The sequence below is a fragment of the Saimiri boliviensis genome, chromosome 16, assembly GCF_048565385.1.
Source record: "Saimiri boliviensis isolate mSaiBol1 chromosome 16, mSaiBol1.pri, whole genome shotgun sequence".
Classification (NCBI taxonomy): Eukaryota; Metazoa; Chordata; class Mammalia; order Primates; family Cebidae; genus Saimiri; species Saimiri boliviensis.
The window spans coordinates 60,723,706-60,751,361 of NC_133464.1; the positions used below are offsets into that span (position 1 = coordinate 60,723,706).

Genomic DNA, 27,656 nt, shown 5'->3' on the forward strand with positions numbered 1-27,656 from the left:
TTTTCCCAACAGCATTTATTAAACAGGGAATCCTTTCCCCGTTGCTTGTTTTTGTCAGGTTTGTCAAAGATCGGATGGTTGTAGATATGTTGTGTTGCCTCCAAGGCCTCTGTTCTGTTCTATTGGTCTACATCTCTGTTTTGGTACCAGTACCATGCTGTTTTGATTACTGTAGAATTGTAGTAAAGTTTGAAGTCCGGTAGTGTGATGCCTCCCACTATGTTCTTTTTGCTTAGAATTGACTTGGCTATGCAGGCTCTCTTTTGGTTCCAAATGAAGTTTAAGGTGGTTTTTTCCAGTTCTGTGAAGAAGGTCATTGGTAGCTTGATGGGGATAGCGCTGAATCTGTAAATTACTTTGGGCAGTATGGCCATTTTCATGATATTGATTCTTCCTAACCATGAACATGGAATGTTTCTCCATCTGTTTGTGTCCTCTCTTATTTCATTAAGCAGTGGTTTGTAGTTTTCCTTGAAGAGGTCCTTTATGTTCCTTGTTAGTCGTATTCCTAGGTATTGTATTCTCTTTGTATCAATTGTGAATGGCAGTTCATTCTTGATTTGGATCTTTTTAAGTCTGTTATTGGTGTATAGAAATGCTTGTGATTTTTGCACAATGATTTTGTATCCTGAGACTTTGCTGAAGGTGCTTATCAGTTTCAGGAGATTTTGGGCTGAGACGATGGGGTCTTCTAGATATACAATCATGTCATCTGCAAATAGAGACAATTTGACTTCCTCCTTTCCTATTTGAATACCCTTTATTTCTTTTTCTTGCCTGATTGCTCTGGCTAGATCTTCCAGTACTATATTGAATAGGAGTGAGAGAGGGCATCCTTGTCTAGTGCCAGATTTCAAAGGGAATGCTTCCAGTTTTTGCCCATTCAGTATGACATTGGCTGTTGGTTTGTCGTAAATAGCGTTTATTATTTTGAGATATATTCCGACAATACCTAGTTTACTGAGGGTTTTTAGCATAAAGGGCTGCTGAATTTTGTCAAAGGCCTTTTCTGCATCAATTGAGATAATTATGTGGATTTTGTCTTTGGTTCTGTTTATGTGGTGAATTACGTTTATAGACTTGCATATGTTGAACCAGCCTTGCATCTTGCATCCCTGGGATGAAGCCTACTTGATGATGGTGGATAGGCTTTTTGATGTGCTGTTGCAATCAGCTTGCCAGTATTTTATTGAAGATTTTTGCAACTATGGTCATCACAGATATTGGCCTGAAGTTTTCTTTTCTTGTTGAGTCTCTGCCGGGTTTTGGTATCAGGATGATGTTGGTCTCATAAAATGATTTGGGAAGGATTACCTCTTTTTGGATTATTTGGAACAGTTTCAGAAGGAATGGTACCAGCTCCTCTTTGTATGTCTGGTAGAATTCGGCTGTGAACCGTCTGGGCTTTTTTTTGAGTGGTAGGCTCTTAATTGCTGCCTCAACTTCAGACCTTGTTATTCGTCTATTCAGGGTTTTGACTTCTTCCTGGTTTAGGCTTGGGAGGATGCAAGTGTCCAGGAATTTATCCATTTCTTCCAGGTTTACTGGTTTATGTGCACAGAGTTGTTTGTAATAATGTCTGATGATGGTTTGAATTTCTGTGGAATCTGTGGTGATATCCCCTTTATCGTTTTTTATTGCATCTATCTGGTTATTCTCTTTTCTTGTTTATTAATCTGGCTAGTGGTCTGTCTATTTTGTTGATCTTTTTGAAAAACCAGCTCCTGGATTTATTGATTTTTTGAAGGGTTTTTTGTGTCTCTATCTCCTTCGGTTCTGCTCTGATCTTTGTTATTTCTTGTCTTCTGCTAGCTTTTGAGTTTTCTTGATCTTGCTCCTCTAGCTCTTTCAATTTTGATGCTAGGATGTCAATTTTAGATCTTGTCTTGCTTTTCATGTGGGCACTTATTGCTATATATTTTCTTCTAGAGACTGCTTTAAATGTGTCCAAAAGATTCTGGTATGTTGTGTCTTCATTCTTGTTGGTTTCGAAGAACATCTTTATTTCTGCCTTCATTTCATTGTTTATCCAGTCTACATTCAAGAGCAAGTTGTTCAGTTTCCATGAAGCTGTGCGGTTCTGAGTTAGTTTTTGAATTCTGAGTTCTAACTTGATTGCACTGTGGTCTGAGAGACTGTTAAGATTTCCGTTCTTTTGCATTTGCTGAGGAGTGATTTACTTCCAATTACGTGGCAGTTTCAGAGTAGGTGTGATGTGGTGCTCAGAAGAATGTATATTCTGTGGATCTCGGGTGGAGAGTTCTGTAAATGTTTATTAGGTTTGCTTGTTCCAGGTCAGAGTTCAAGTCCTGGATGTCCTTGTTAATTTTCTGTCTGGTTGATCTAATATTGACAATGGGGTGTTAAAAGTCTCCCACTATTATTGTGTGGGAGTCTAAGTCTCTTTGTAAATCATAAGAACTTGCCTTACGTATCTGGGTGCTCCTGTATTGGGTGCATATATATTTAGGATCGTTAGCACTTCTTGTTGCATTGATCCTTTTACCATTACGTAATGTCCTTCTTTGTCTCTTTTGATCTTTGTTGCTTTAAAGTCTATTTTATCAGAGACGAGAATTGCAACTCCTGCTTTTTTATGCTCTCCATTTGCTTGGTAAATCTTCCTCCATCCTTTTATTTTGAGCCTTTGTGTATCCTTGCATGTGAGATGGGTTTCCTAGATACAGCACACTGATGGGTTTTGGCTTTTTATCCAATTTGCCAGTCTGTGTCTTTTGATTGGGGCATTTAGTCCATTTACATTTAGGGCTAATATTATTATGTGTGAATTTGACACTGCCATTTTGATTCTAGCTGACTGTTTTGCCCGTTAGTTGACATAGATTTTTCATTGTGTTGATGCTCTTTACCATTTGGAATGTTTTTGGAGTGGCTGGTACTGGTTGTTCCTTTCTATATGCAGTACTTCTTTCAGGAGCTCTTGTAAAGCAGGCCTGGTGGTGATGAAATCTGAGTACCTGCCTGTTCACAAAGGATTTTATTTTTCCTTCATTTATGAAGCTTATTTTGGCTGGATATGAAATTCTGCATTGAAAGTTCTTTTCTTTAAGGTTGTTGAATATTGGCCCCCACTCTCTTCTGGCTTGCAGGGTTTCTGCTGAGAGATCTGCTGTGAGTCTGATGGGCTTCCCTTTGTTGGTAACCCGACCTTTCTCTCTGGCTGCCCTTAGCATTTTCTCCTTCATTTCAACCTTGGTGAATCTTACGATTATGTGCCTTGGGGTTGCTCTTCTTGAGGAATATCTTTGTGGTGTTCTCTGTATTTCCTGGACTTGAATATTGGCCTGCCTTGCCAGGTTGGGGAAGTTTTCCTGGATAATATCCTGAAGAGTATTTTCCAGCTTGGATTCATTCTCTTCGTCACATTCAGGTACACCTATCAAATGTAGATTAGGTCTTTTCACATAGTCCCACATTTCTTGGAGACTTTCTTCATTCCTTTTTACCCTTTTTTCTCTAATCCTGCCTTCTCGTTTTATTTCATTGAGTTGATTTTTGACCTCTGATATCCTTTCTTCTGCTTCGTCAATTCAGCTGTTGAAACCTGTGCATGCTTTGTGAAGTTCTCGTGTTGTGTTTTTCAGCTCCATCAATTCACTTATATTCCTTTCTAAGCCGTCCATTCTCATTAGCATTTTGTCAAATATTTTCTCGAGGTTCTTATTTGCTTTGCATTGTGTTAGAACATGTTCTTTTAGCTCACAGAAGTTTCTTATTATCCCCCTTCTGAAGCCTGATTCTGTCATTTCATCACACTCATTCTCCATCCAGCCTTGTTCCCTTGCTGGTGAGGAGTTGTGATCCCTTGTAGGAGAAGAGGTGTTCTGGTTTCGGGTGTTTTCATCCTTTTTGTGCTGGTTTCTTTCCATCTTTGTGGATTTATCCACCTGTCATCTTTGTGGTTGCTGACTTTCAGATTGGGTCTCTGAGTGGACATTCTGTTTGTGGATGATGAAGTTATTTCTGTTTCTTAGCTTTCCTTCTAATAGTCTGGCCCCTCTGCTTTAGGACTGCTGAAGTCCACTCCAGGCCCTGCTTGCCGGGGGATCACCTGCAGCAGCTGCAGAACAGTAAGGGTTACTACCAGTTTCTTCTGCTACCTTTGTCACAGAAGGATACACACCAAATGTCAGTCTGTTTTCTCCTTTATGAAGTGACTCTTTGGATATACGGGGGTCAGGGAGCTGCTTGAAGAGACAGTCTGTCCTTTATAGGATCTCAAGTGCTGAGCTGTGCGCTCCATTGTTCATTCAGAGCTGCTTGGCAGGTATATTTAGGTCTGCTGCAGCAGAACTCATAAACCACTTTTTGTTCCCAGGTGCTGTGTCCCAGGGAGTTAGGGCTTTATTTATGAGTTTCTGTTGTGCTGCTACCTTTTTTTTCGGAGCTGCCCTGCCCAGCAAGGAGGAAGCCTAGTCACTGTCTGCCTGCAAGGGCTTTGCTGAGCTGCTGTGGGCTCTGCCCAGCTGGTGTGTGAACTTCCCTGCAGTCCTGTTTATATGGGTGTAGTTAGAACAGCCTCGGCAATGGTGGCCCACCTCTGTATTGGTGGACTCTCTCTGTAATGGCAGGTTGCCTTGGCAATGGCGGATTGTCCTGGCAATGGCAGGCTGCCTCAGCAATGGCGGACTACCTCCGTAGAGGTGGAGTGCCTCGGTAATGGAGGACGCCCCTCCCCCACAGAGCTGGACCATCCCAGGTTCAGCTGTGCTTGCTGTGAAACTCTCAACCCAGAGTTTCTGACTGCTGTTCTTTTGTGGAGGTGGGATCAGTCGAGCCTGATCACCGGGCTTCCTGCCTCTGAGTCTTTTTCTTTTTTTTAGTTGAAGGTTCTACTCTCTCCCAGGTGTTTCAGTCGCCTGTTGAAAAGGCACCGGGATCTGTGTGATTTCCCGTGCGGAGACTCACTGTGCCCGCTTAAACAGTGGCGCTGAGATTCGTGGCATTTTCTTTTGCCCAGGAATCTCCTGGCCTGGCTCCCTGTTCAGTCCCCTTTCTAATCAGATGAATGGGCCACTTCCCGCGGCTCCAATTGCCAGCTAAAAGGGCACCAGAATCAATGTATTTTGTACGGAGAACTGCCGCACCGGGGCGCCAGCAAAGCAGCTGCGCTGGCCGAAACAGCTGCTCTGGCGACCTATGGGGCTCCTCCGTCTGGGAATCTCTGGGTCTGTGGGCAATAAAAATCCGTCTGGAAATGCAGCGTCCACTCACCCTCTGCGCTTTCACTGGGAGCTGCAATCCTGAGCCGTTCCTTAACTGCCATCTTGGATCTTCCCCCCACCTGAGTATTTTTTCATGACATGCCTTAGTTATGGTTTCCCAAAATAGAAATATGATTGGCTTGACTGTAACTTATAGCCACACTGACAGGCAAAAAACTTAACTTTAATTCTTCTGAAACATCAGTGCTAAAAGGGATGATCAGGAGGTCTCAAATATATGGGAGAATATTTATGTAAATGTTGTTAATATACAAGTCATGAACAGTTAAGGCATTATTTGAAATTTGTTGGTGGGGAATACAAATTTTAAAGAAACGGAAGGTAGAAAGAGTTCACATGGCTTACATTTTCATATTTCCCTCAAAGTTGGAAGCATTTTAGTTCTTACTCATATATTAATTGCCTACACTATTTAATAATAAAAATCAATTTAGATAAGCATATTCAAGGACTAATAGAGTTGTGGTTATTGATGTCTGTAAAACATATTAGTGTGCTTCATAGTCATTTCTGATGAAACCTTTAGAACCTGACATGGTCTACCATGCATATCTTTGTATTTCTACATATGCATATCCATGTCAAACAGATAATAGTCAATACTAAGGAAACCTAAAAGAACATACATTAGTCAAAGTAAGCAGTAGTTAGAAGCTTAACATTAAAATCAAAAGTACTGGCTACTAACTCCACAATGTAGGCATATGAAAGACAGGCTGTTAAACCAGCTATATTGTACCTTACAGAGATTGATTCAAATATATACTCATAGTAGTACTCAAAGTTCATAAAGTAGGCTCATGCCTGCAATTTCAGCATAGTGGAAGGTTGAGATGGATGGATCACTTGAGCCTAGGAGTTGGAGACCAGCCTGGCCAACGCGGTGAAACCCCATCTCTACTAAAAATACAAAAATTAGTTGGTTGTGGTAGTGCACGTCCGTAGTCTCAGCTACTCAGGAGGCTGAGGCACCAGAATGGTTTGAACACAGAAGGTGGAGGTTGCAGTGAGTTGAGATAGTACCACCGCACTCCAGCCTGGGCGACATAGCAAGACTTGGTCTCAAAAATAAACAAACGACAAACAATAAAACAAAGTTCATATAGTGGAAGTCAGAGGTTAGGGGAAGGATCCAATAGTAATAAGGAGAGTTTAGGTGAATAGAACTTTTGAAGAAAGAAATGGAAAATACTTTATCCTAATTATAGAGTACATAGAGAGACTGGTGAATGATATAACTAAATAATCAAAAGTTTACTAAAAAAGAATGCGGGAGAAATAAAAAGTTTTGCTAGGCTGGGGACGGTGCCTCAGGCCTGTAATCTCAGCACTCTGAGAGGCCAAGATGGGAGGACAGCTTGAGCCCAGGAGTTCAATACCAGTATGGGCAAAACAGCCAGCCCCTGTCTCTAGTAAAACTTAAAAAATTAGCCAGGGGTGGTGGTGCATGCCTATAGTTTCCAGAATCAGAAAAAAGGAATCTGGATTAATGTTATCTGAGTTCCTACCAAATAGAAATTTCAATCAGTAAAATTTATGATATAGATGAAATTACTAAAAAATTGAGTTTTTCCAAATTGTCAAAAGCAGTAGCCTATAACAGTTTACTTGGACCATGACAAAATGACTGAAAGGTTAGAATATACTTTTAGTAGGTTAAATCATGATAAATAGCATCAATGAGAAGAGTTCCGTACTTCAAACAGTTACCTTCGATTTCTATATCAACTTGTGCACCACCTTTCCCCTTCCCAGACTTGCTTTTTGCTGATCCTGTGTTTATACCACTAGCATTTTGTCCTTTTATAAGTCCATTATGTTCATTAACAGGAGAAGGGCATTTCTGGGGTGATGATGGTGGACTGCTCATTTTATCTTTCTGTGTTCCTTGGCGATCCTTCAATTTCTTTTGCAAACGTTCGTATGTTTTACTAGATCTTTCATCTCTAAAGTTGGATCTTCCATGTGTAGAGTGAGCATCTAGGAGGAAATAAAAACCAAATGTTAAAAACATCACTTTCTCTAAATAAGTTTATGCCATGAAAAAAGAACAGAAAATATATCTATCATATAAAACTTTAGAATTTTGTACAACAAGGCAACCTTTGTGTCTCCATAAACTATCAGAACCAAGCTTTGTAATTTATTATAATTATATATATGTGTGTGTGTATATATATATGTATATCTCAAGTAAATTTACAGACCTATTTCTTTCCTTCTTTTCTCGGATAGTTATTAATCTCCATTGAAAAGAAAGTTAGCCAAAAGAAATGAGTTAGACTAACAATAACAATCTACATATAATGTATCTTCAGATACTATAAACTCAAGGTTGTGATTTAGAAGAATCTACTCATTCTAATAAAAGTCACATAAAAACATAATTAAGTCAATATGCTCAATAAATATTAAATCAACTGTCCCCAGAGCTTTTTAAATTTAAAATTTGTGAGAAGAAAAATATTTTTAAAAGCCTCAGTAAAGTTTTAATTAAGCAATCGTTTAAGAAAATTAGTACACTATTTTTGAAATGAGTATTATAAGGATATGCACAATAACAGTAGAATGAATGTGGACCTCTACCTCACACCATATACAAAAACTAATTCAAATGAATCAAAGACCCAAATCTAAGAGCTTAAACCATGGAAGTCTTAGAAGAAAACACATCTGTATGACCCTGGATTAGGCAAGTTTCTTAGACAAGACACCAAAAGCACAAGAGCAATCAAAGAAAATATTAGATTTCATCAGAATTTAAAACTTTTCTGCATCAAAGAAGACCACAAGCAAAGTGAAAAACAACATGGGAGGAAATCATATATCTGATAAAGGAATTTGTATCGAGAACCTGTTTGAAGCAGTGCTTTAAGAAAATATATGAATGGGCCGGGTACAGTGACTCATGCCTGAAATCCCAGTACTTTGGGAGGCCAAGGTAGGTGGATCACCTGAGGTGAAATGAGTATTATAAGGATATGTACAGTAACATTAAAATAATGTGGACCTGTACCTCACACCATATACAAAAATTAATTCAAATGAATCAAAGACCCAAAAGTAAGAGCTTAAACTATAGAACTCTTAGAAGAAAACACATCTGTATGACCTAGGATTAAGCAGTAGTTTCTTAGACAAGACACCAAAAGCACAAGCAATCAAAGAAAAAATTAGATTTCATCAGAATTAAAAACTTTTCTGTATCAAAGGATACAAGTAAGGTGAAAAGACAACAAGAGAGAAAATCATGTATCTGATAAAGAACTTACATCCAGAACTTGTATCCAGAATATATACACTCTTACCATTCAACAATAAAAAGACAAATAACTCAATTTTAAAAATGGGTGAAGAATTCATATAGATATTTCTCCAAAGAAAATATATGTAGATCACATCTACGTATTCTAATATATATCCCTACAGAATAATAAGGGGTTTTAACAATGCAAAATAGTAGAATTGTAATACTAGTTTTTTCTTATAATTTTCTGAGATTATAAGAAAAATTAGTATTTTAAAAACTAAGTCATAATTAGCAGTAAACAAAAATAGGATGAGATTAATCGGCAGTATAAACTTTTGTTACGCAAAAGTGCATTCCTTGGAGCACATGATGAACATCTCCTAGAAGCTTGTTAGAAATGCAGAATCTCAAACACTACCCAGAGCTACTGAACCAATTTGTATTACTTGGGCAACAGAAATAAGTTTGACAAATATATATGACATGTACAATATATCCACTACTTACAGGCTATGCTGTGTAGTTTCAATTTTGTAATTGAAGTTATTTCTTCTGTAAATTTACTGAGCTTAAGTGACAGGCACTGCTAAGTGCAGGGAAACAATAGTGATTAAAACAGATTCAGTTCTTAGGGAGTTTATAGTCAAAAAAGGAAGACAGACATATAAAATAAACAATGACAAAAAAAAACTGAATTAAGTTCTGTGGAAGATACAAACAAGGTTCAGTGCTAGACACTGACAAAGTAAGATCAGGAAGATCTCTCTGAGAGCTGAAATCTAACAGAAAAAGGAAATCTACAGAAAAGAGAGAACATTCCTGGCAGAGAGAACACCATGTACAGAGGGACCAAGCCAAGAAAGAACCTGGAGGTTTTGAGAAGCTGAAGGAATAGGGGGACTAAGGGGAAGTAGTGGAACAAGAAGTCAGGAGCCACAGGGCAGAACACTGCAAGGGCAGTCTGTAACCAGAGCTTATTCTGGCTCCTAGGGATCATTTGGAAATGTCTGGAGATATTGTTAAATCTAACAATAGATTTAACAGAATATTTACAATGTCGTACTGGAGTTGTATATTGTGACTGTGCTACACACTGGCAGTTAGTGGGTAGAGTCCAGGGATGCCATTAAACATCCTACAATGCAGAGTTTTGTCCTCTACAACAGACTTATCTGTCCTAAGTCATCAATAGTGGCATGTTTGGAAACCTTAGTCTAGTGGAAAGGTTTAGGATTTTATTCTAATTACAATGGGAAGTCACTGAAATAGTTTATAAAATTTAAAAATGATTACTGGGTGGCTGGGAATTGATTATTGGGGACAAGAAAGAAAACAAAACCAACTGGAAGGCCACTGTTGCAGTTGTTCTGGCAAGAGCTGATGGTTGATTGGATTTGAGTACCAGTGGGGAAGTAGTAGAAAAAAATCAGAAACTTCTGAAAATAAAACTGATACTAATTGATGTAAGGGTTAAAAAAGGAGAAATCAAATTTGACCCTCTGGCTTTCATTTGACCAAACTGAGTGGCTTATGGACCACCTACTGAGATGAAGAGACAGGAAAAAAAGCAAATTGTGGGGGTCCACAATTGACATTTCTATTTAGAAATGTTCTGAAATGCATGAGACTTCCATGTGGAGTTATCGAGAAGACAGAAGTACGTCTGAGGCTTAGAGGAGAGACATAAATGTGAGAGCTGTCAGTATACAGGCGGTGTTTAAAACTATGAGAAATAATAAGACATTATTTTGTGTTTATGCATGGTAGCCTACTATTTCCTCAGATTTATTAACTCCCTGGGGGCAGAAGTTATGGCTTATCCTGTTTTTTAATACCTCACAGAGCCTAACAACTTTGTGTAGTGGCATCACAGCTGATAGGATTTAACAATGATATGGTTATTCCTGGCTGAAAATTTTCTCATAGCCTTGATTGCAGGCCAGAGGAAAAGACGTCCTGTTTGAATGTAGCACCACTAAATAGTGCTGCATGTTATAAGTATAAGTATATACTTCCCCTCTTTGATTTTCTGTTTACTTATCTGCCTTGAAGGGTGATCATGAGGATGAAGTACCTAATATAGTACTTGGGTAACAGAAAAATGCCTGTTATATCATTACCATTTGCTGTTTCTTTTATGTGATATGATAATGACATGTATTATATCCAAGCAAAGAATATCCAATTCAATAAAAGTGAAATATTTTTAGATATCTTACCTACATCTCCATAGACTTGTGAAGACTGATACTGTGGCATATACTGTGTTGTCATGTCTCCAGCTCCAGTCACTGGTGAGTACATATGACGTGGTGGAGGGGGCATCATGGTTGGGACAGGAATAAAACCAGGCAGAGGAGGATGTGGAGAACGGTGGAGAACTGTGTGACCACCAGGGTGAAACTCTGGTGCCTGAGGAACCACGACAACTCTTCGAACACCATTGTCTTCAATAACCTACAAAATGAACAATAAATTAAAATTTCTTCCATAGAATATAAGCCATTCTTTTAAAAATATTAAGAGTAGGCTGCGCATGGTGGCTCATACCTATAATCCCAGCACTTTGGGAGGCCGAGGCAGGTGGATTACTTGAGGTCAGGAGTTTGAGACGAGCCTGGCCACATGGCAAAACCCTGTCTCTACTAAAAATGCAAAACTTAGCTGTGCGTTGTGGCCCATGCCTGTAGTCCCAGTTACTTGAGAGGCTAAGGCAAGAGAACTGCCTGAACCCAAGAGGTGGAGGTTGCAGTGAGCCAAGAAAGCACCATTGCATTCCAGCCTGGGTGACAGAATAAGACTCTGTCTCAAAATAATAATAATAGTAATCATCATCATCATCATCATAATGTTAGAGTAAGAATTTTTATACCATTAGAAATTTAAAAATTTTAGAGAATCAACATGAAAAGAACTTATTAGATATACTGCTAATTATCAATCAGCACTAAACAAAATGAAAATTAGTTTTTGTTATAAAATTCAACATAAATCTTAAAACACTCATCAGACAAGCTAAATAGTAACACAGTAAGATCTGTACTAGGTATTTATCCTATGTATTATGTACATTTCCTGATGAAGTAATTTTGGTTTAAAGAGAGTCAGGAATCAATTTCCTTTTCTATGTTATGTCTGGGAGTGGGGGAAAACAAACTGTGGAAAGACCAAATGGAAAACAAAACAACTGGATCCAGACTCAAATCGGACAATCAACGACATGTTAAAATTCAGATGCAAAATTCTTCTGACCATGACCAGGACAATTTTAACAGTTGATCATTTCAAGGGACACAAATATCAAATATTATTATATTTACTCCCAGTTAGGAAAATATCTGTGGCTTTGAGGCTTAGAAATCACAAACTGGGCCAGATGCAGTGGCTCATGCCTGTAATCCAGCACTTTGGGAAGTGGAGGTGGGCAGATCACCTCAGGTCAGGAGTTCGAGACCAGCCTGGCCAACATGGTGAAACCCCATCTCTACTAAACATAAAGAATTAGCCAGGTGTGGTGGCCAGTGCCTGTAATCCCAGCTACTTAGGAGGCTGAGACAGGAGAATCACTTGAACCACGGAGACGGAGGTTGCAGTGAGCTGAGACTGAGCCACTGCACGCCAGCCCAGGCGACAGAATGAGATTCCATCTCAAAAAAACAAAAAAAGAAATCACAAACTAAAAAAAAGAAAAAAGCAGGAATTACACTGTGGGGATAATTCTTTTTTTAATGATAAGACTCCCTTTGAATCTTACTAGAGATGCGAAGACATACAAGAAACCCTAAAAAATTAAAGGACTTTATCTCAAAAATTAGAAATCCCTCCACTAAAATAAGCCCTTATTCTTTTAGATTTAAATGATAACTATTAAGGTACAACAAATGGCTAATACCTTCTTAAGGAAACAAAAAATGATCATAATGTTAAGTGCTAATTTAAAGGCAAATCCTGATTTTCAGGAAGGCAAAGTTTTCTTATGCTTAAGTATAGTAAATTATTTTATAAATATATATGTGCTTCCTAGGTATAAGTATACTAGAAAACACACTTATTTTGGTATAGATAAGCCTAAACTACAAACATTTAATAGATTATTAAACTATCCTTACCTACTGGAGTGTGACATGACTCGTCTAACAGGGAGCTAGAAGACCAAACGAATTACCTGTTTTTAATATGCTGGGTCTAGAACCATAATGTCTTGTTTTCAGCAAAATGGATGCCTCACACCCCTTTCTCCCTATTTAATCAGTTCTCAATTTAAGTCTCAAGCAAACACATATGATTGATGGGAACTAAATAATATCTAGAACTCTACCTGAAGGGAATCTGGGAGCTGTTGATACCTTTTTTAGCCTCTCCTCTATAGGAAGGAACCTTAGAAGAACTTTGAAATGGATTTTAAGTGAGCCAAATCACAGTATCTGTCACAATACCCCTTTCACCTTTATCACTCTCCAATTCACAAATCTTAAAAAACTCTCCATTTCCAATAGGCTTGTACTTCATATTCATTCAACGTGGTTCCAACCTATCTTCTGAGTCATATCATTCATTTTCAACAAATCCTGAACCACTAACTGCAGTCAGGTTGGTATAATAAAAAAAAACCTGTCTTCACAGTGACTATATATTTCTATACCCTGTACTTTGGTTTATGCAATTTTTCTTCTTCACTTTGCTTCCCTTTAATCTATAATAATCCTATCCTTCCAATTCTAGCTCTAACTTTACCTCCTCTACTCATTTAAAACAATATTTTTCAGCAAAACAAACTGATAATTTAAAGAGAAGAAAAACCTTAGAATGATGCATTAAATATTTGTGGGGAACCCATACTAACAGGGACAGACAAATACAAGTAAATTATTTAGCATGTTGCAAGGTGATAAATACTATGGAAAAAGCAGAGCCGGTAAGGGCTGTCAGAAATGTTACGAGAAGGGATAGGTTACAGAATAAATACAGTGATCAGAATAGGCCTTACTAGCAAAGTAAAGCTTAAACAGAAACTTTAAGGAAGTGGAGGAATTAACCCTGCAGAAATATATAAGATTTGATCAAGGCAGAGGGAATACTTAGAATAAAGCCCCTACGGTAGAACTAAGGCTGATTATACCCAAGGAATGAAAGGAAATGGTGTGACAGCATTTGTGTAAAGGAGAAAAGGTGGAAGCAGATGAAGTCAAAGAAATGAAGGGGTGACAGGGTAGCAGGGTCAGGCACCACAACACAGGCTACTATTAAGGAGTTGGAGCTCATCATTTACTCTTAGTGGAATGGGAAATCATTATAGAGTTCTGGGCAGAAGAGTGATAAAATCTAGTGTTTCTGATTCTTAGAGGACATTTGGTAGGGTCTAGACATTTACGGTCATCACAACTCAGGGGGGTACTATTAACATCTAGAGGGTAGAGAGACCAGAAATGCTAAATACTCTACAACACAGAGGACAACAAAAACATTATCCCATCTCAAATGTTAGTACTATGGTTGAGAATTCCTGATGTAACCTTGTATTTGACAGAATTATTCTGGCTGCTGAGTTGAGAACAGATTGCAGGGAGGAAAAGACAATAGCAGGGAAACCATTCAGAAAGCTACTACAGTAATTTTGGCAAGAGATGATCATGGCTAAGACCAGGGAGGTTGCAGTGGAGATGATAAGTGACTCACATTCTGCATATTTAAAAGCAGAGGCCAGGTGCGGTGGCTCACACCTGGTCTCGAACTCCTGACCTTGTGATCTACCCACCTCACAGAGGCTGAGGTGGGTGGATCATGAGGTCAGGAGTTCGAGACCAGGCTGGCCAATATGGTGAAACCCCATCTCTCCTAAAAATAGAATAGTTAGCTGGGTGTGGGTGGTGTGCTCCTGTAGTCTCAGCTGTTTGGGAGGCTGAAGCAGGAGAATCACTTGAACATGGGAGGTGGAAGTTGCAGTGAGCCAAGATCACACCACTGCACTCCAGCTTGGGTGACAGAACAAGACTCTGTCTCAAAACAAAAACAAAACAAAACAAAACAATAACAACAACAAAAAAAACGTAGAAAAAGATTAGCTGATGATTCCATGTGGAAGTGAGAAAAAGAAGTCAGGGAAGAATAATCTTCTGTCAATGTGATGAGGAAGACTGGAGTACAACAAGTTCTTTTTTTCAGGGGAAAAGATTTGGAGTTCCTAGTTTTGCACTTGTGAGTTTGAAGAGTTTGTAAGACAACTTAGTGGAAATGTTGAGTAGACTGTTAAGATATATAGTCTGCAATTCTGTAAAGAGTGGGAAGGGATGACCAAATGAGGCAGAAGGAAAACCAAGAGTTTAGAGTCTGGAAGTTTGGTGAAGTATATCAAGGAGGAAGGACTAACTGTGTCAAATGCTGCTGACAGGTCAAGTTAAGAGGAAGGCTAAGAATCAGACCGCTGGATTTAACAATGTAGACACTACTGTGACCCTGATGAGAGCAGTTTTTGTATAGTCATAGGGTCAAGGCCTAACTGCAATGAGCTTAAGAGAGAAAGTAAGGAGAAGAATTAGAGCTAATTGCACAATTTTAAAAAGTTTTGCTGCAAAGGGGAATACAAAAATAGAGTGGTGGGTCGTAGGACTAGTGAAGTCAAGAAACTCATTTTGTTGTTTTTAGTGAGGAAAATTACAAAAAGCTCAAGATACTCATGAAAGTAATCCAGCAGAGAATAAGAAATTGATAATGCAGAAGAGAGAAAAGAAAAATGCTAGAGTAATGTCCATACACAGGCAAAAAGGGATGGGTTTCAGTATCTTGGTGGGGGAACCGGGTCTGGACAAGAGCAGGGAAGTCTGTCTGTGTTACAGATAAAGAAGCAGAGTTTGTGGGCATGGATGAGAAGGCAGAGCACATAACAGCAGATGTGCAAATGCTGATGGAGGTGTGGGGTTAAGAGTCTGTGAAAGGTACCACCTGACTGCTCCTCCATGAACTCTTTCCTAGGTACTACAATCTCAGTGATCTTTTTCTCCTATAATTTCTATTGCATTTATGCTGTATCACTTATCTGATATTTCTAACACTGAAATGTTAATTTTCCAGATGCATATGTCTTACTCTGAAGTTTAACTGTTAAATTTCTCAAGGGACATATATGAACTATTTGATCCTTGGAACAATGATACAAGTACATACTATTATTATCTCAATTTTTTGGATGGAGAAACTGAGGCATAGAGATGTTAAATAACTTTCCAGGGTCATATAGGTAGAAAGTAAAGGGGGAGCTAGTACTTGAACTCAGGAAACTTGGCTTCGGATTCCATGTTCTTATTTATTTGTGGGCATAGAATCCATAGATCTTCTAGTGTCTTTTTTGTTGTTGTTTACAACAAGAGATTTATTTCATTAAAAATAAATGGCTAAATTATTTATGAAATTAAAACCACTTTTCTGCTGAGAAAGAACATTTAAAATTCAAAGATAAGTTTAGGGGAGAGGAGAGTGGAGAGCTATTGTTTAACAGGTTCAGAGCTTCAGTTTTCAGCAAGATAATGAATTCTGTGGAGGGAGGGTGGTGATGGTTGTGCAATGCTGTAAATGCACCTAATGCCATTAAACTGTACACTTAAAAACGGGTAAGATGGTAATTTTATGTTATGTGTGTTTTACCACAATTAAAAATAAAAAAAACCCAACAACTCTAAACCTAAGATGTAGACAGAGGAGGGGAAAAGAAAAGGCCAGATAAGAACCAAGAGAGCATGGTGAACTCCACTACCTCAAGCAGCCAGTTAACTTCAGAGGAAGGCAATAGACTTCAAAACTACTTGCTAAGTCTCCAGAGGCTTAGGTGCTAAGAAATGGCCACCATGTAGATATCGATTTCACACCAACAGAGTATACTGATTGTGATGTACAATAAAATCAGTAAGATATGACAAGAAAAAAAAAGATAAAATATAATTCAAATTTGTCAGTATTAATAAAGATTAAAATACAAGGCAATAAAATATAATTACATGAGGCATTAGCATAGTCTGACCACTTAATCACAGATGCCATGTAATTTCTAAGTAGGCAAAGGCATGTTTGCTTTTTTTTTCCTTTATTGAACAGAGACATAATTGAGAAGGGCTGCAGAGAAAGAACACTGTGTATATTATCTGACATTTTATATTATGTATCTTCCTTACCAGAATATAAAGCCCATAATAAATGTTTTGGTTACTGTTTTTTTCCCCAAGGAGATGGAATACTATCTGGCACATAGGTTGATGCTCTAAAAGTATTTGTTAAATGAATGATATGATCAGAAATATATGTGTTCTTTTAGCTCTAACAGAATGCTACATTTCTTTCTCCCTCTCTTAACACCACCAAGCTATTAGGGTTCTGTTGCTCTCTCAATTCCTACAAGCTTTGCTTCCTCTCTACTTTTTGCAATCTACTTCTATGAACTCACCTTGAACCCAGAACTATTCCAACCTTAAGCTCTTAAACAATAATAAAAATAAAAATAAATGGTACTGTAAGATGAAAGAACAGCAGAATACCTGTAAGTGCAGTGAAAGAACACATCTTAATCATTTTTATATCACTAGTTCCCAATACAGAGCTTAGTACATGGTAACAATGAATAAGTGATAAACTGAACTATGACAGAGAACAGTCTTCACCTAAGAGAAGGAAGACTGAGAAGGTGGAACAGAGGAGGAGGAAAAAAAAAATCAGGGCAGCATGATGTCAAGGAAATCTGCAGTAAATCTAATCAGTGGTGCCAAATTTTTAGAGGTCAAAAAAGATCGGGCTAGAAAGCAGGCCTTTGGATTGGGTACAAAATGGAGAGCAGTTTTAGTAGAATAATATAGGCAGAACGCAGACTATATCAAGGAGTCAGTGTGCTAAACAAAAGTAGAGATAGTTAGTAGAGACCATTCTGAAAAGCTTACAAGGTAATTTCAATATGTGATCTCATCTCATAATGAAGGCACTGAGACTTAAGGAAGTTGATTTGCCCAAGACCATGCAGCCAGCAAAGGTTTGAAATAAGATACGGACTCAGCTTTTCTGACTCTAAATCTCATTCCATTCTCTCCTTCCCAACATGCTTTTCTTTTGCTGTCTTTCATGTGATGGTGTACTTCATAGAGTGGGCAGAAAATCCACCCCAATATCCCACCACCACTACTCTGGCATAATTAGGGAGGAAATAAGAGAGGGCCTGAAGAAAACTTCAAGAGCAAATTCAATGCTAGGGAGAGAAATTCACTATTTCCCAAAACAGACTGAGGCAATGAGTACAGACGATATAGAATCTCAGTAGCGGAAGATATTGAACACCTGCAGATTTCACAGTATAATTCAGTTTGCCTGTGTACATTAATTAGCTATACTTTAAGGTCAGAGCTTCCCAGCCATTGGGCATAAAAGGTTACAGGTGTATGGTGATACTGATCCCTCATCCCTTAGGGTTGCAGATCTAAACTCTTTTCTATTGAACACAATATGCCATACAATTATCATCAGTGCCTGAGATTCATGGTATGAATAAAGTTGGAAGCATTGTCTTGGGCTACGTCTAAGCAACTGACTAAATTTAAAAATGTTAGTGTAGGCACCTTTACAACCTAAAATATTATTTTTATTTAGTCACATATTTAGGGAGATAAAACTCTAGAATAAATTCTCTTTTGTGACTTAATACCCAAAGACAAGGCCAAATGATGGAAGTGCTGCCAATACAATTTTTTCTTCCTTTCCAAATGTACTAAAATAATTGAAATAAATAGATTTATCATAGATACACAACACTGAGTAAGCCTCAGTAATTAAATGGTATTTTTCACCAAAATCAAAGTCAAAGAGAATAACATTATCACTATTATTTAAATATGAAAAGAAAAATAACATAAAAACGTACCTGTGGGGCATATCCAGGAGGCACATAGATAGGAGGCACAGAACCATTTGGGGACATCATTGGAACCTGAGCAGGACCTGAATGGGTCACAGAAATGATTTATTATTGCTTATCGAGCTAAAGTTGAAAACAATTTGAATTACACTTTGAATACTTCATCTAAACACTCGAGCCAACAGTAACATTTTTTATTTAAAAAAATTCAGATCATTGACCTGCTATAAAAATTTGTCTTGTAAAGTGCACAAATTACCCTTTATCTACATTTGTGTTTCTTAAACTTGCCAGGTAATAATAATATTAATAATAATAATCGTTGCTGGGGGACTTTTTAAAAGATTAACAGGCTTTCCTAGAGATTTTTATTTAGTCAATGGGGTCTTGAATCATTATATTCACTTTACAAATATCCCAGGTGACTCTTATGATAGTTTTAAGTTTAGAAACATTGACTGGAGAAAAATCAAACTCAACTCCACATACAAAATCAACGAAAAATATGAAAGGCAAAAATGTCAAAAGTAATAGGTACATAATGTAAAAGCTTAGAAGCAACAAGAGGAACAATAGTTAGACATTTGGAACTTGCTTTGTTAGGGTTAAAATACTTGTGTAATGTGTGTGTCACATCTATGGGGGCTTAAGAACAAAGAGAAATGCCACATGTGTATTTATCCAAAGGAAAAAAAATTTTTTTGTTTCTCCCACTAAAAAGGTCTAAAAAAAGAAAATTCAGCTTCTCTCATTCTACACTTCCTTTCACTTTTATAGTGTTAGGTTTTCCAATTAACTTTTGTTAACTATTATCTCTAGTTTACCTTCTCTTTTAACCTTTCTGGGAACAAAAGCACTTGGAGAAGGTGTTTTATTCTTTCTAAAAACTAAAATCTTTGTTGCTTTATGTAACTTAAAAAAAAAGTATCTTGCCCCCTTCAGTTCCTTTCTTCCTGTAACTTTACATTGCAGTATCCCCTCGTGCCCATTGGTTTTTAATAACTTGAAATGAAACCTTTTCAAAGAAATTACTTATTTCTAAAAGCAGATAGTACAAAAGTCTGATAAGGAATGTAAAGAGGGAAGGATCTCTTTTATACGCAGAATTATAATCTACCATTATACAATGACTCTCAGCTATAAAATAAATGGAGGAGGAAAAAACGTAATTGTAGGGTAGAAAAGTTAACTTTGTTAAGATACATACTTCAGAAAACCAGAATAAAGGGCATGGAGGTCACAGCAAATCCGGATTACAGCCATTCTGCCCTTTCTAGGGAAGGCAAGGGGTGAGGGCAGAACCACACAGTGGTGATGGGATTAGGGCCAGGGAGATGAGAGAGCTAGGGAAAAGAAAAGAGAATATTTTTAAAAATGGGGGATGTAAGAGGGAAAATACTAAACAGGGGTAAAGTGGGAAAAGTGGAGAAAAAAGGGGGACGCAAGGAGAGGAGAAAGGCAAGAGGAGAGAGAAGGGGAGAGGCGAGAGGTGAGAGAGGAAAAGGGAGGGATAAGGAAGGAGACAAGAGGCAGTAAAGGAAAGAGTGAAGAGAAAGGCAAGAAAAGAGGAGAGGAGGAGAAAACAGGGTAAGGGGGAGGATGAACAGTGTGGAGAAATGGGAGAAAGGCGGAGGGGAGAGAAAAAAACTGAAGGGGTGGGGAGGGGAAAACAAAGTAGGGATAAGACTGAAGTGGTGGAGGGAAAGTAAGAAGTGTTTGTGTAGACTACTAAATTACACTATTTAATATCTCGCTGTGTAAAGAACTTTCAACAAGATACCCTTCCCATCCAAAACAAGCCCACCAAATACATGAAGTTGTCCAGAATATTATCTTAATTATGTATAGCTAATACTAACTTACTATGTGCCAGGCCTCTGACATACTTTTTCTCCTCATAATCACAATCACTCTAACAGGCAAATATTATCATCATCATCTCCATTTTCTAGATGTGGAAATTGACGCACAGAGGTTAAACTCCCCAAGTGGCAGAAGTGGGATTTGAAACCAGGTCGTTTTATTTCTAAGAATATATCCTTACCACATTTTTAGTAAACATGATAATACTACGCATTATTGGCAACTGATGTAATTTGAGGCTTAAGAACTATGCTCTAAAGCAGGCGTCCCCAAACTTTTTACACAGGGGGCCAGTTCACTGTCCCTCAGACCGATGGAGGGCCACTACATACTGTGCTCCTCTCACTGACCACCAATTAAAGAGGTGCCCCTTCCTGAAGTGCGGCGGGGGGCTGGATAAATGGCCTCAGGGGGCCGCATGGGGGCCGCGGGCCATAGTTTGGGGACGCCTGTTCTAGACTCAAGAGAAATCAGAACTGTTTTAAACTAATGCTGGTTTACCTTAATTAGCTAATTTATATAAAATTACAGTAAACTAACTTCCTAAATCCTTACAGGTGGCTTAGATACTATTTATAATATGCGAAATTCAGCTGAGAACCTGACAGAGAATTCACTGAAAATCGTATTTGTAATCTTCATAAAGGCCATTAACATTGCACTTTTACTGTGGGTCCCTTCATAAGCTGTCAAATTTAATCCTTAAATCCAATCATTAGAACAGGTGTTTTTGTTTTGTCATCAGAGTAATAAGTTACTGCTAATTAAATTTAAAACAAAATAAAGTAAAACCGAACACTTGCTTCAAGTTGCCTTCCTTTTATCAGAAATATGAATATGTATGTAGTTAGAATTCAAACCATATTATACTTTGATAGCTGCTACAATAGTTTATAATTTGGCAAGTCAAAATTCTACTTTGTTCTTTAATTACATCTAAGTGTGATGCTGAAAACAGAACAAATGTAACCTAAACTATCAGTAAATACAGGTGTAGTCTAGGAAAAACACTTATAAACTTACTTCTTTATGAAGTAATTGTTTTACTCTAGCAAGTACATTTTTCTTTTTAATCCTGAGGCAGAAATAGTACATGGTTAGATTTTTTTTTTTTTTTTTTTTTTTTGAGACGGAGTTTCACTCTCTCACCCAGGCTGAAGTGCAGTGGCCCAACCTCAGCTCACTACAATCTCTTCCTCCTGGGTTCAAGGGATTCTCCTGCCTCAGCCTCCCGAGTAGCTGGGATTACAGACACGTACCACCATGCCCAGCTAATTTTTGTATTTTCAATAGAGACAGGGTTTCGCCATGTTGGCCAGCCTGGTTTAAACTCCTGACCTCAGGTGATCCACCTGCCTCGGCCTCCCAAATTGCTAGGATTACAGGCATGAGTCACCATGGCCAGCCAGATTTTTTTTAAAAAGACAATTTATCGGTACCATATTTAATGCCTAAAATATTGTTGTGAAGTGACACTCAACACTGAAGAGCGCGAACTCCTAATGTATACACATAATAATTACAAGTATAAATGTTTAGAATTACAATGTTTACAGCATCTCATGTCTGTTGTTATTCCTGAGTCTGTAGCAGCAAAACCTTAAAGTCTTGCATATTTAATGATGTAAATGTTTGATTAGCTCCTCAGTTCCAACAATACTGTTTAATTTAGGAAGTAACAAGATTAACTACAAACTGACTTAAATTTTTATGCAATGACGGAGATTTTGTCCCAAGGAAGAAACTAAGTATGTTTCAGATCATATTGCCAAATGTATACCTGGCACAAGAGTAGCAATACCTGAATAACCCTGGATACACCTAGCAGCCTAGCAGCTCCTTTATAATCTATGTGATTTGAGCATAATTTACCTCAATCATGGAGCTATTAAGGGTACATTTCCTACTTCATAAATCTGCAGAAGATTAAACAATTCTAACCAATTGTCTTAAAAAATTTGAGAAGCTCCCCACCCCGGTTACTTAAAAGTGCCATCACTGACTTAAAATAGATATTTCATCTAGTATAACTTAAATCCTTCTTTATTTTTTCTTATTAATATATATTCATATTTAAGAGTTTTTTAAAAAATAAAATTACAAATTTATCCAGGAGTTTTAATTCTTAAAATGCAACATGCTCCTGCCGTACTACACATTCTCTTTATAAGCCAGCTTTCACAATGGCTTCCAAATAATCTGATGCCAATTTTCAGATTTTAGCTCTAAAAGAAAAACCTAGTAAAGTAAGATCCTAGAATGGAATATTCTGTGGAATATAAAATTACGAAGTAACTCTACATAATCTAACCTTTCTGTAATTACATGGCAACAATTTAAAATAGTTTTATTGCGATTATATTTGGCATCTATTTTAAAAAACAAACGGCACGACTTTAGAGTAATACAATGCTGTCTTAAAATAAAAACAGAATGTTCAAAAACAGCAAATCTTACCACTCATTTTGTTTTTACAGTAGCAGCAGAGAACAAGAAAATCCAACAAGGAAACAGCGTAGTTACACGTTAACAGCTTTAATTGGAAAACGGTCTTTTTTTTTTTTTTTGCAAAGCTGTAAGAGGAAAAGATCCTTTGACCGAGTCACGTGATACTTATCACGTGACCTGCAGTGGCCCGGGAAAAGCGGAAGAGAAATAGAAAGCAAACGTTCCTGCTTGCAGCGTTTCCGATACAAAAAAAAAAAAAAAAATTACATGATTTCTACTGCTGCTGCCCCGAATTTGACCATCTTTCAGACTTCCTTATGAACCAATTCAAAAGTTCATCAAAGTATACCTTTCAAAAATACGTATTTGATGTAAAATGATTCTGTGTTCCCTTTACTTCAACAGCACCACAAATGCTTTCTAATTTTTTATTCATGCAGCCTACCGCTAATTTTCATTTAGAAAATTTGACAATAATATTTATTAATTTAAAAGATTCAGTCTGAAATATCAGAGACATGTATAAATGTCAGAGACAATTATATATATAACATAATTCTCCATACTCAATCCTTAAGGAATATCCACAATACACAAATAACTGTACAGAATATAGGTGTGATATATTGTCTCAACGGTGGGATTTATGTTTCAGGCTATCTGCCTCTCAAGAGAATAAAGGCTACCACTTTCATTGTTGGTTTTCTTTCTGATTTTAAGATTTCACCTGAACATCAGTGCACATGCTCAGCAGATGGCTTTTTTTTTTTTTTTGGAGACAGAGTCTCACTTTGTCACCCAGGCAGGAGTGCAGTGGCGTGATCTCGGCTTACTGCAACCTCCACCTCCCAGGTTTAAGAAATTCTCCTGAGTAGATGGCACTCTTACTCATATCCGTGAACCTGAAAAGACAGCCCCAGGTGCAGGTTCAGAGTTCTTTATCCAAAAACAAGTAGAGACCAGAAAAGAGGCCAGAGATGTCCAGTTACAACACGGAAAGAAGAAAAAGAACTTTTGGAGCTCTTTCATTACTTTATGGTGCTATGTAACTTCAGAGGAAATCTATCAACAGCTAACACAAAAATACAGGTAATGATAATGATAGTGGTTTGTAGCAAGTTGTACAGTGGCAAGAAAGTTAATTTTGGTATTAAAAGATAAAGTAACAGCTTCAATATTTATTAGCAAGGCAATTTACTGCTCTTCTCCTTTCCGTGACAAGGTTAATCAAAATCATAGCATTGTTGTGAGAATGAAATTAAATAAATTTAAAGTACCAAGTATACTGGTTGATGATAATAAATAATGGTTATAATATGTAAAAATATGATCAGTGTAAGTTTTCAAAAAATAATCACATAGTGCAGAGTATGTACTAGGCAGCATTTGGAGTGTTTTATTTGGATTAACTCACCTAATCCTAGTAAGTGAAGTGGGCATCATTTCCAGGTAAGAAAACTGAAGCAGAGTAACTTGCCAAGGGCACACAGTGAGGCAAAAGCAGGATTATCTAATAATAAAGCTATACTTTTCAAAAATTGTAAACTATGCTCAAAGGCCCCATCTCACACAAAGGTGGAAAAGAACTGACAAAGAATAACCTAGAGAAACAGGTCTTAATAAACACATGTAAGACACCCCAGAGGAGATAAGACAGTAAGGGCCTATTCTTACAAGTGGGGAAGGGTAATTGTTAACTTCAAAATTTCCATGAAAAGGCAGGGTTGCCCTGAAAAACAAGACCAAAGAGCAAAGAGTCTCCTGCTCTCAACAGAACCTTCTCATAGATGCTAGACCCAGCCCCTCTGTAAATCCAACCATGCCTCTGATCTTAAGCCTCCAAACAAAAAGCAAGCCTCTGCAGCCCACCTTCTCATTTTGGCTCACATTTGCAGTAGAGTACACAGCTGTATTTCCATTTCTTGACTGATTATTTAACTTATCATCTCTTTTCAATCCTTTCAATTGTGCCCATTAGAAAGTTTTTTCCAGTATAAATAAATTCCCCTATATCCTCAACCTTTTTACGGAACACTTGTTCCTGTGTTGCCTTGAAATGAAGCCTGGATGTCCTTTATAACAGTTTCCCCAGCAGCCCCCAGGAGCAGAGAATTCCTGTCCTCTCTTGAAGCAGTGTTGGTAGTCTCCGTACACTCCAAGGCTGCTTCCCATCACCACTGTTGTTCCCGTTTCATGCTAAAATTCCTTCTTCCTTGAGATCACAGCATATGTTCACACAACCCTCTATCCCTTCTCAATGCTGTAAGGCTGAGTCCTCATTTACTAAAAACTTGGGCGTTGTGTTCAATTTTGTTCTCCATCCCAACTCTTTCCCACCAGCATGACTTTGATGTCCAAAATCTAGGCTTAAAGTTCCTTGAATCCGTGTCTTTCATTCTGTTTTTAGTAACCCGTGTTCAAAGATACATCCTGGAACTTATTACTTAGAACTCCACTATCTCATCTTTGAAATCTCAAATTTTCATGTGGCCACCATATCCTTCTTTCATCCTTTCATCTCTCCAGTTTTCTTTTTTCTACATTTGTTCTTCACAGTGATCTTCCTTTTCTCCTGATCCAACACTGCCTTCATAGCCTTATTTCCTTTCCCACCATGTCTTCCTTTGACTTCCCCATTCCCTGAAAATCTCCAATTTCAATTAATTTTCTCTTCTCTTCCACCTAAACTGTAGGAATAAAGTGGTACTCAGGCTCGCATGTTTTACAAATTTAGTATCTTCAATCTTAACTCAGCTGTCAGCACTGCTCATGCATCTATCCCTGGTCATTCGCCTATCCTGTTTTCTAAGGTGATTAGAAGAGATTCTCATTACCCTTCAAGAGCCCTCCTCAACCTTCAACCATATCTTGAAATTCTACTCTGAATGTTATTTGACATGGAACTGAACTCTTGAAGTTAAGAAATTGAGCTCAGTGTCACAAACTTTTCTCATTCCTTTCCTCTATTTGCAGAAGCAGCATTGTTCCTTCACTAGATCAAAGGTATCTTTCCTAGTTTGCTCTTGATCTGATCTTCCACTTGGAGTTGGCTTCACTGGTCATTTCTGTCCTGTGTGGTATTTTTATCTTTGCCTTTGTTCAACCTCTTTGAACGATTCCATCTTTGCCCATAAACATGGTAAAGTTTCACACATAAACCACACATTCCATCTCTCACACCTCTTTTCTGCCCCATACCACCTAGTTACCACTCTTTTCTCAGCCAAACTTCTAAAAATTAACATTAACAGACTCTATTTTCTGACCTTACATTCACTTTCACATTTTAAATAAAATTTTGGTTATGTAGTATTTGATAAATACAAAAGAAAACAGTGCAAGTCATTAAAGCGACTACTTTAAACCTACCATCAAAGCCAAGAAACAGGCCATACCAACACTGTTGCATCCATGTGCTCCTTCACCACCTAATTCATCACTTTGTGCCACTCATGCTGTCTCCATTATTTGAATTTTAAGTTTACTGTTACCTTTCTTTTAAAAATAATTTTCTACAAAAAAATCACCTATATCCCTAAACAATACTGATTAGCTTGCTTGAGTTTTACAAAAATTATACAGTGTATAATTTTCCATAACTTGCCTTGTGCAATATTTATAGGACTTATCTATGTAGTTTCATATAGCTGTAATTTCCTCATTTTCATTTACGCTTTTGTGTAAATAACTATAATTTGTTTCTTCTGTCATTAGCTTTTAGGCTCTTTGGAATTTCTGTTGCTGTTTGGTTTTTTTGCTTTCATTCACTTACCATTCACTTAACAAACATGTATTGATTATCTACAATGTGCCAGATACTGTTCTGGACACTGGAGGAAGAAAATAATAACATGGTAAATAAGTAAATCGTATTCAAGTAAATCACAAGGTATGTTTGAAAGTGATAAATGCTATAAAATAAAAAACAGGCTCGGTGTGCTTCTTCATGCCTGTAATGCCGGCACTTTGGGAGGCCGAAGTGAATCACTTGAGCCCAGGAGTTCAAGACTAGACCTGGCAACAAAGTGAGAACCCGTTTCTCCAAAAAATCTCAAAAACTGAGTTGGGTACGGTGGCACATGCCTGTGGTCCCAGCTATTCAGGAGGCTGAGGCAGGAAGCTTGCTTGAGGCTAGAAAGCTGAGAAACAGCAAGCTGTGATCCTGCCACTGCACTCCAGCCTGGATGACAGAGTGAGAGTCCTTCCCAAAACAAAACAGTGGAGTAAAAGGATTTTAAGGGGTGAGATTGAAGATTGCAATTTAAAATACAGAGATCAGTTTAGGTTTCAATGAGAAGGTGACATTTGAACAAAGACTTGAAAGAAGCGTAGGAGTGGGCCATATGGATATCTGAGAGAAGAACATTCTACAGAGAAGGAGCAACTAGTGTAAAAGCCCTGAGGGGGAACATGACTGGCATGTTTAAGACTTAACAAGGACACCACTGTCAACAGAGCAGCAGAAGGAGTGAGGTTACAGTGGTTAAGAGGGAAATGAGTTACATTTTTGGGGGGCCTCATAGGTCACCGTATGCTTTACTCTGAGTAAAATAGGAGCCATTGCTGGATTTTAAAACATGATCTAGGCCAGGCACAGTGGCTCACACCTGTAATCCCAACACTTTGGGAGGCTGAGGCGGGTAGATCATGAGGTCAAGAGATCGAGACCATCCCCGGCCAACATGGTAAAATCCGGTCTCTACTAAAATTACAAAAATTAGCTGGGCATGGTGGTGTGCACCTGTAGTCCCAGCTACTTGGAAGGCGGAATCAAGAGAATTGCTTGTAACCAGGAGGCCAAGGTTGCAGTGAGCCAAGATCACACCACTGCATTTCAGCCTGGCAACAGAGCAAGACTCAGTCTCAAAAAAAAAAAAAAAAAAAAAAAAAAAATCATGATCTAAATTATATTTTAAAAATTCATCATCTTAAATATATTTCTGATAAGACTATAGTACAACCATTT

General features: G+C 37.9%; 1 protein-coding gene across 13 annotated transcripts in view; it reads right to left on the minus strand.

Annotated features, from left to right (window-relative positions):
• Positions 1-27,656, minus strand: part of FNDC3A (fibronectin type III domain containing 3A) — a 185,670-nt gene that overhangs the window by 60,504 nt on the left and 97,510 nt on the right. For 11 of the 13 annotated variants that reach the window (XM_003942224.4, XM_010330079.3, XM_074387675.1 and 8 more), the window contains 3 exons: positions 18,386-18,462; positions 10,716-10,953; positions 6,957-7,226 (listed from right to left, as the gene is read on the minus strand). In XM_003942224.4, the coding sequence (XP_003942273.2) occupies positions 6,957-7,226; positions 10,716-10,953; positions 18,386-18,462 (585 nt within the window). Of the gene's footprint in view, positions 1-6,956; positions 7,227-10,715; positions 10,954-18,385; positions 18,463-19,586; positions 19,723-22,699; positions 27,533-27,656 lie in introns of those variants that run through there. The other 2 variants (XM_074387683.1, XM_003942225.4) reach the window with 2 other exon arrangements.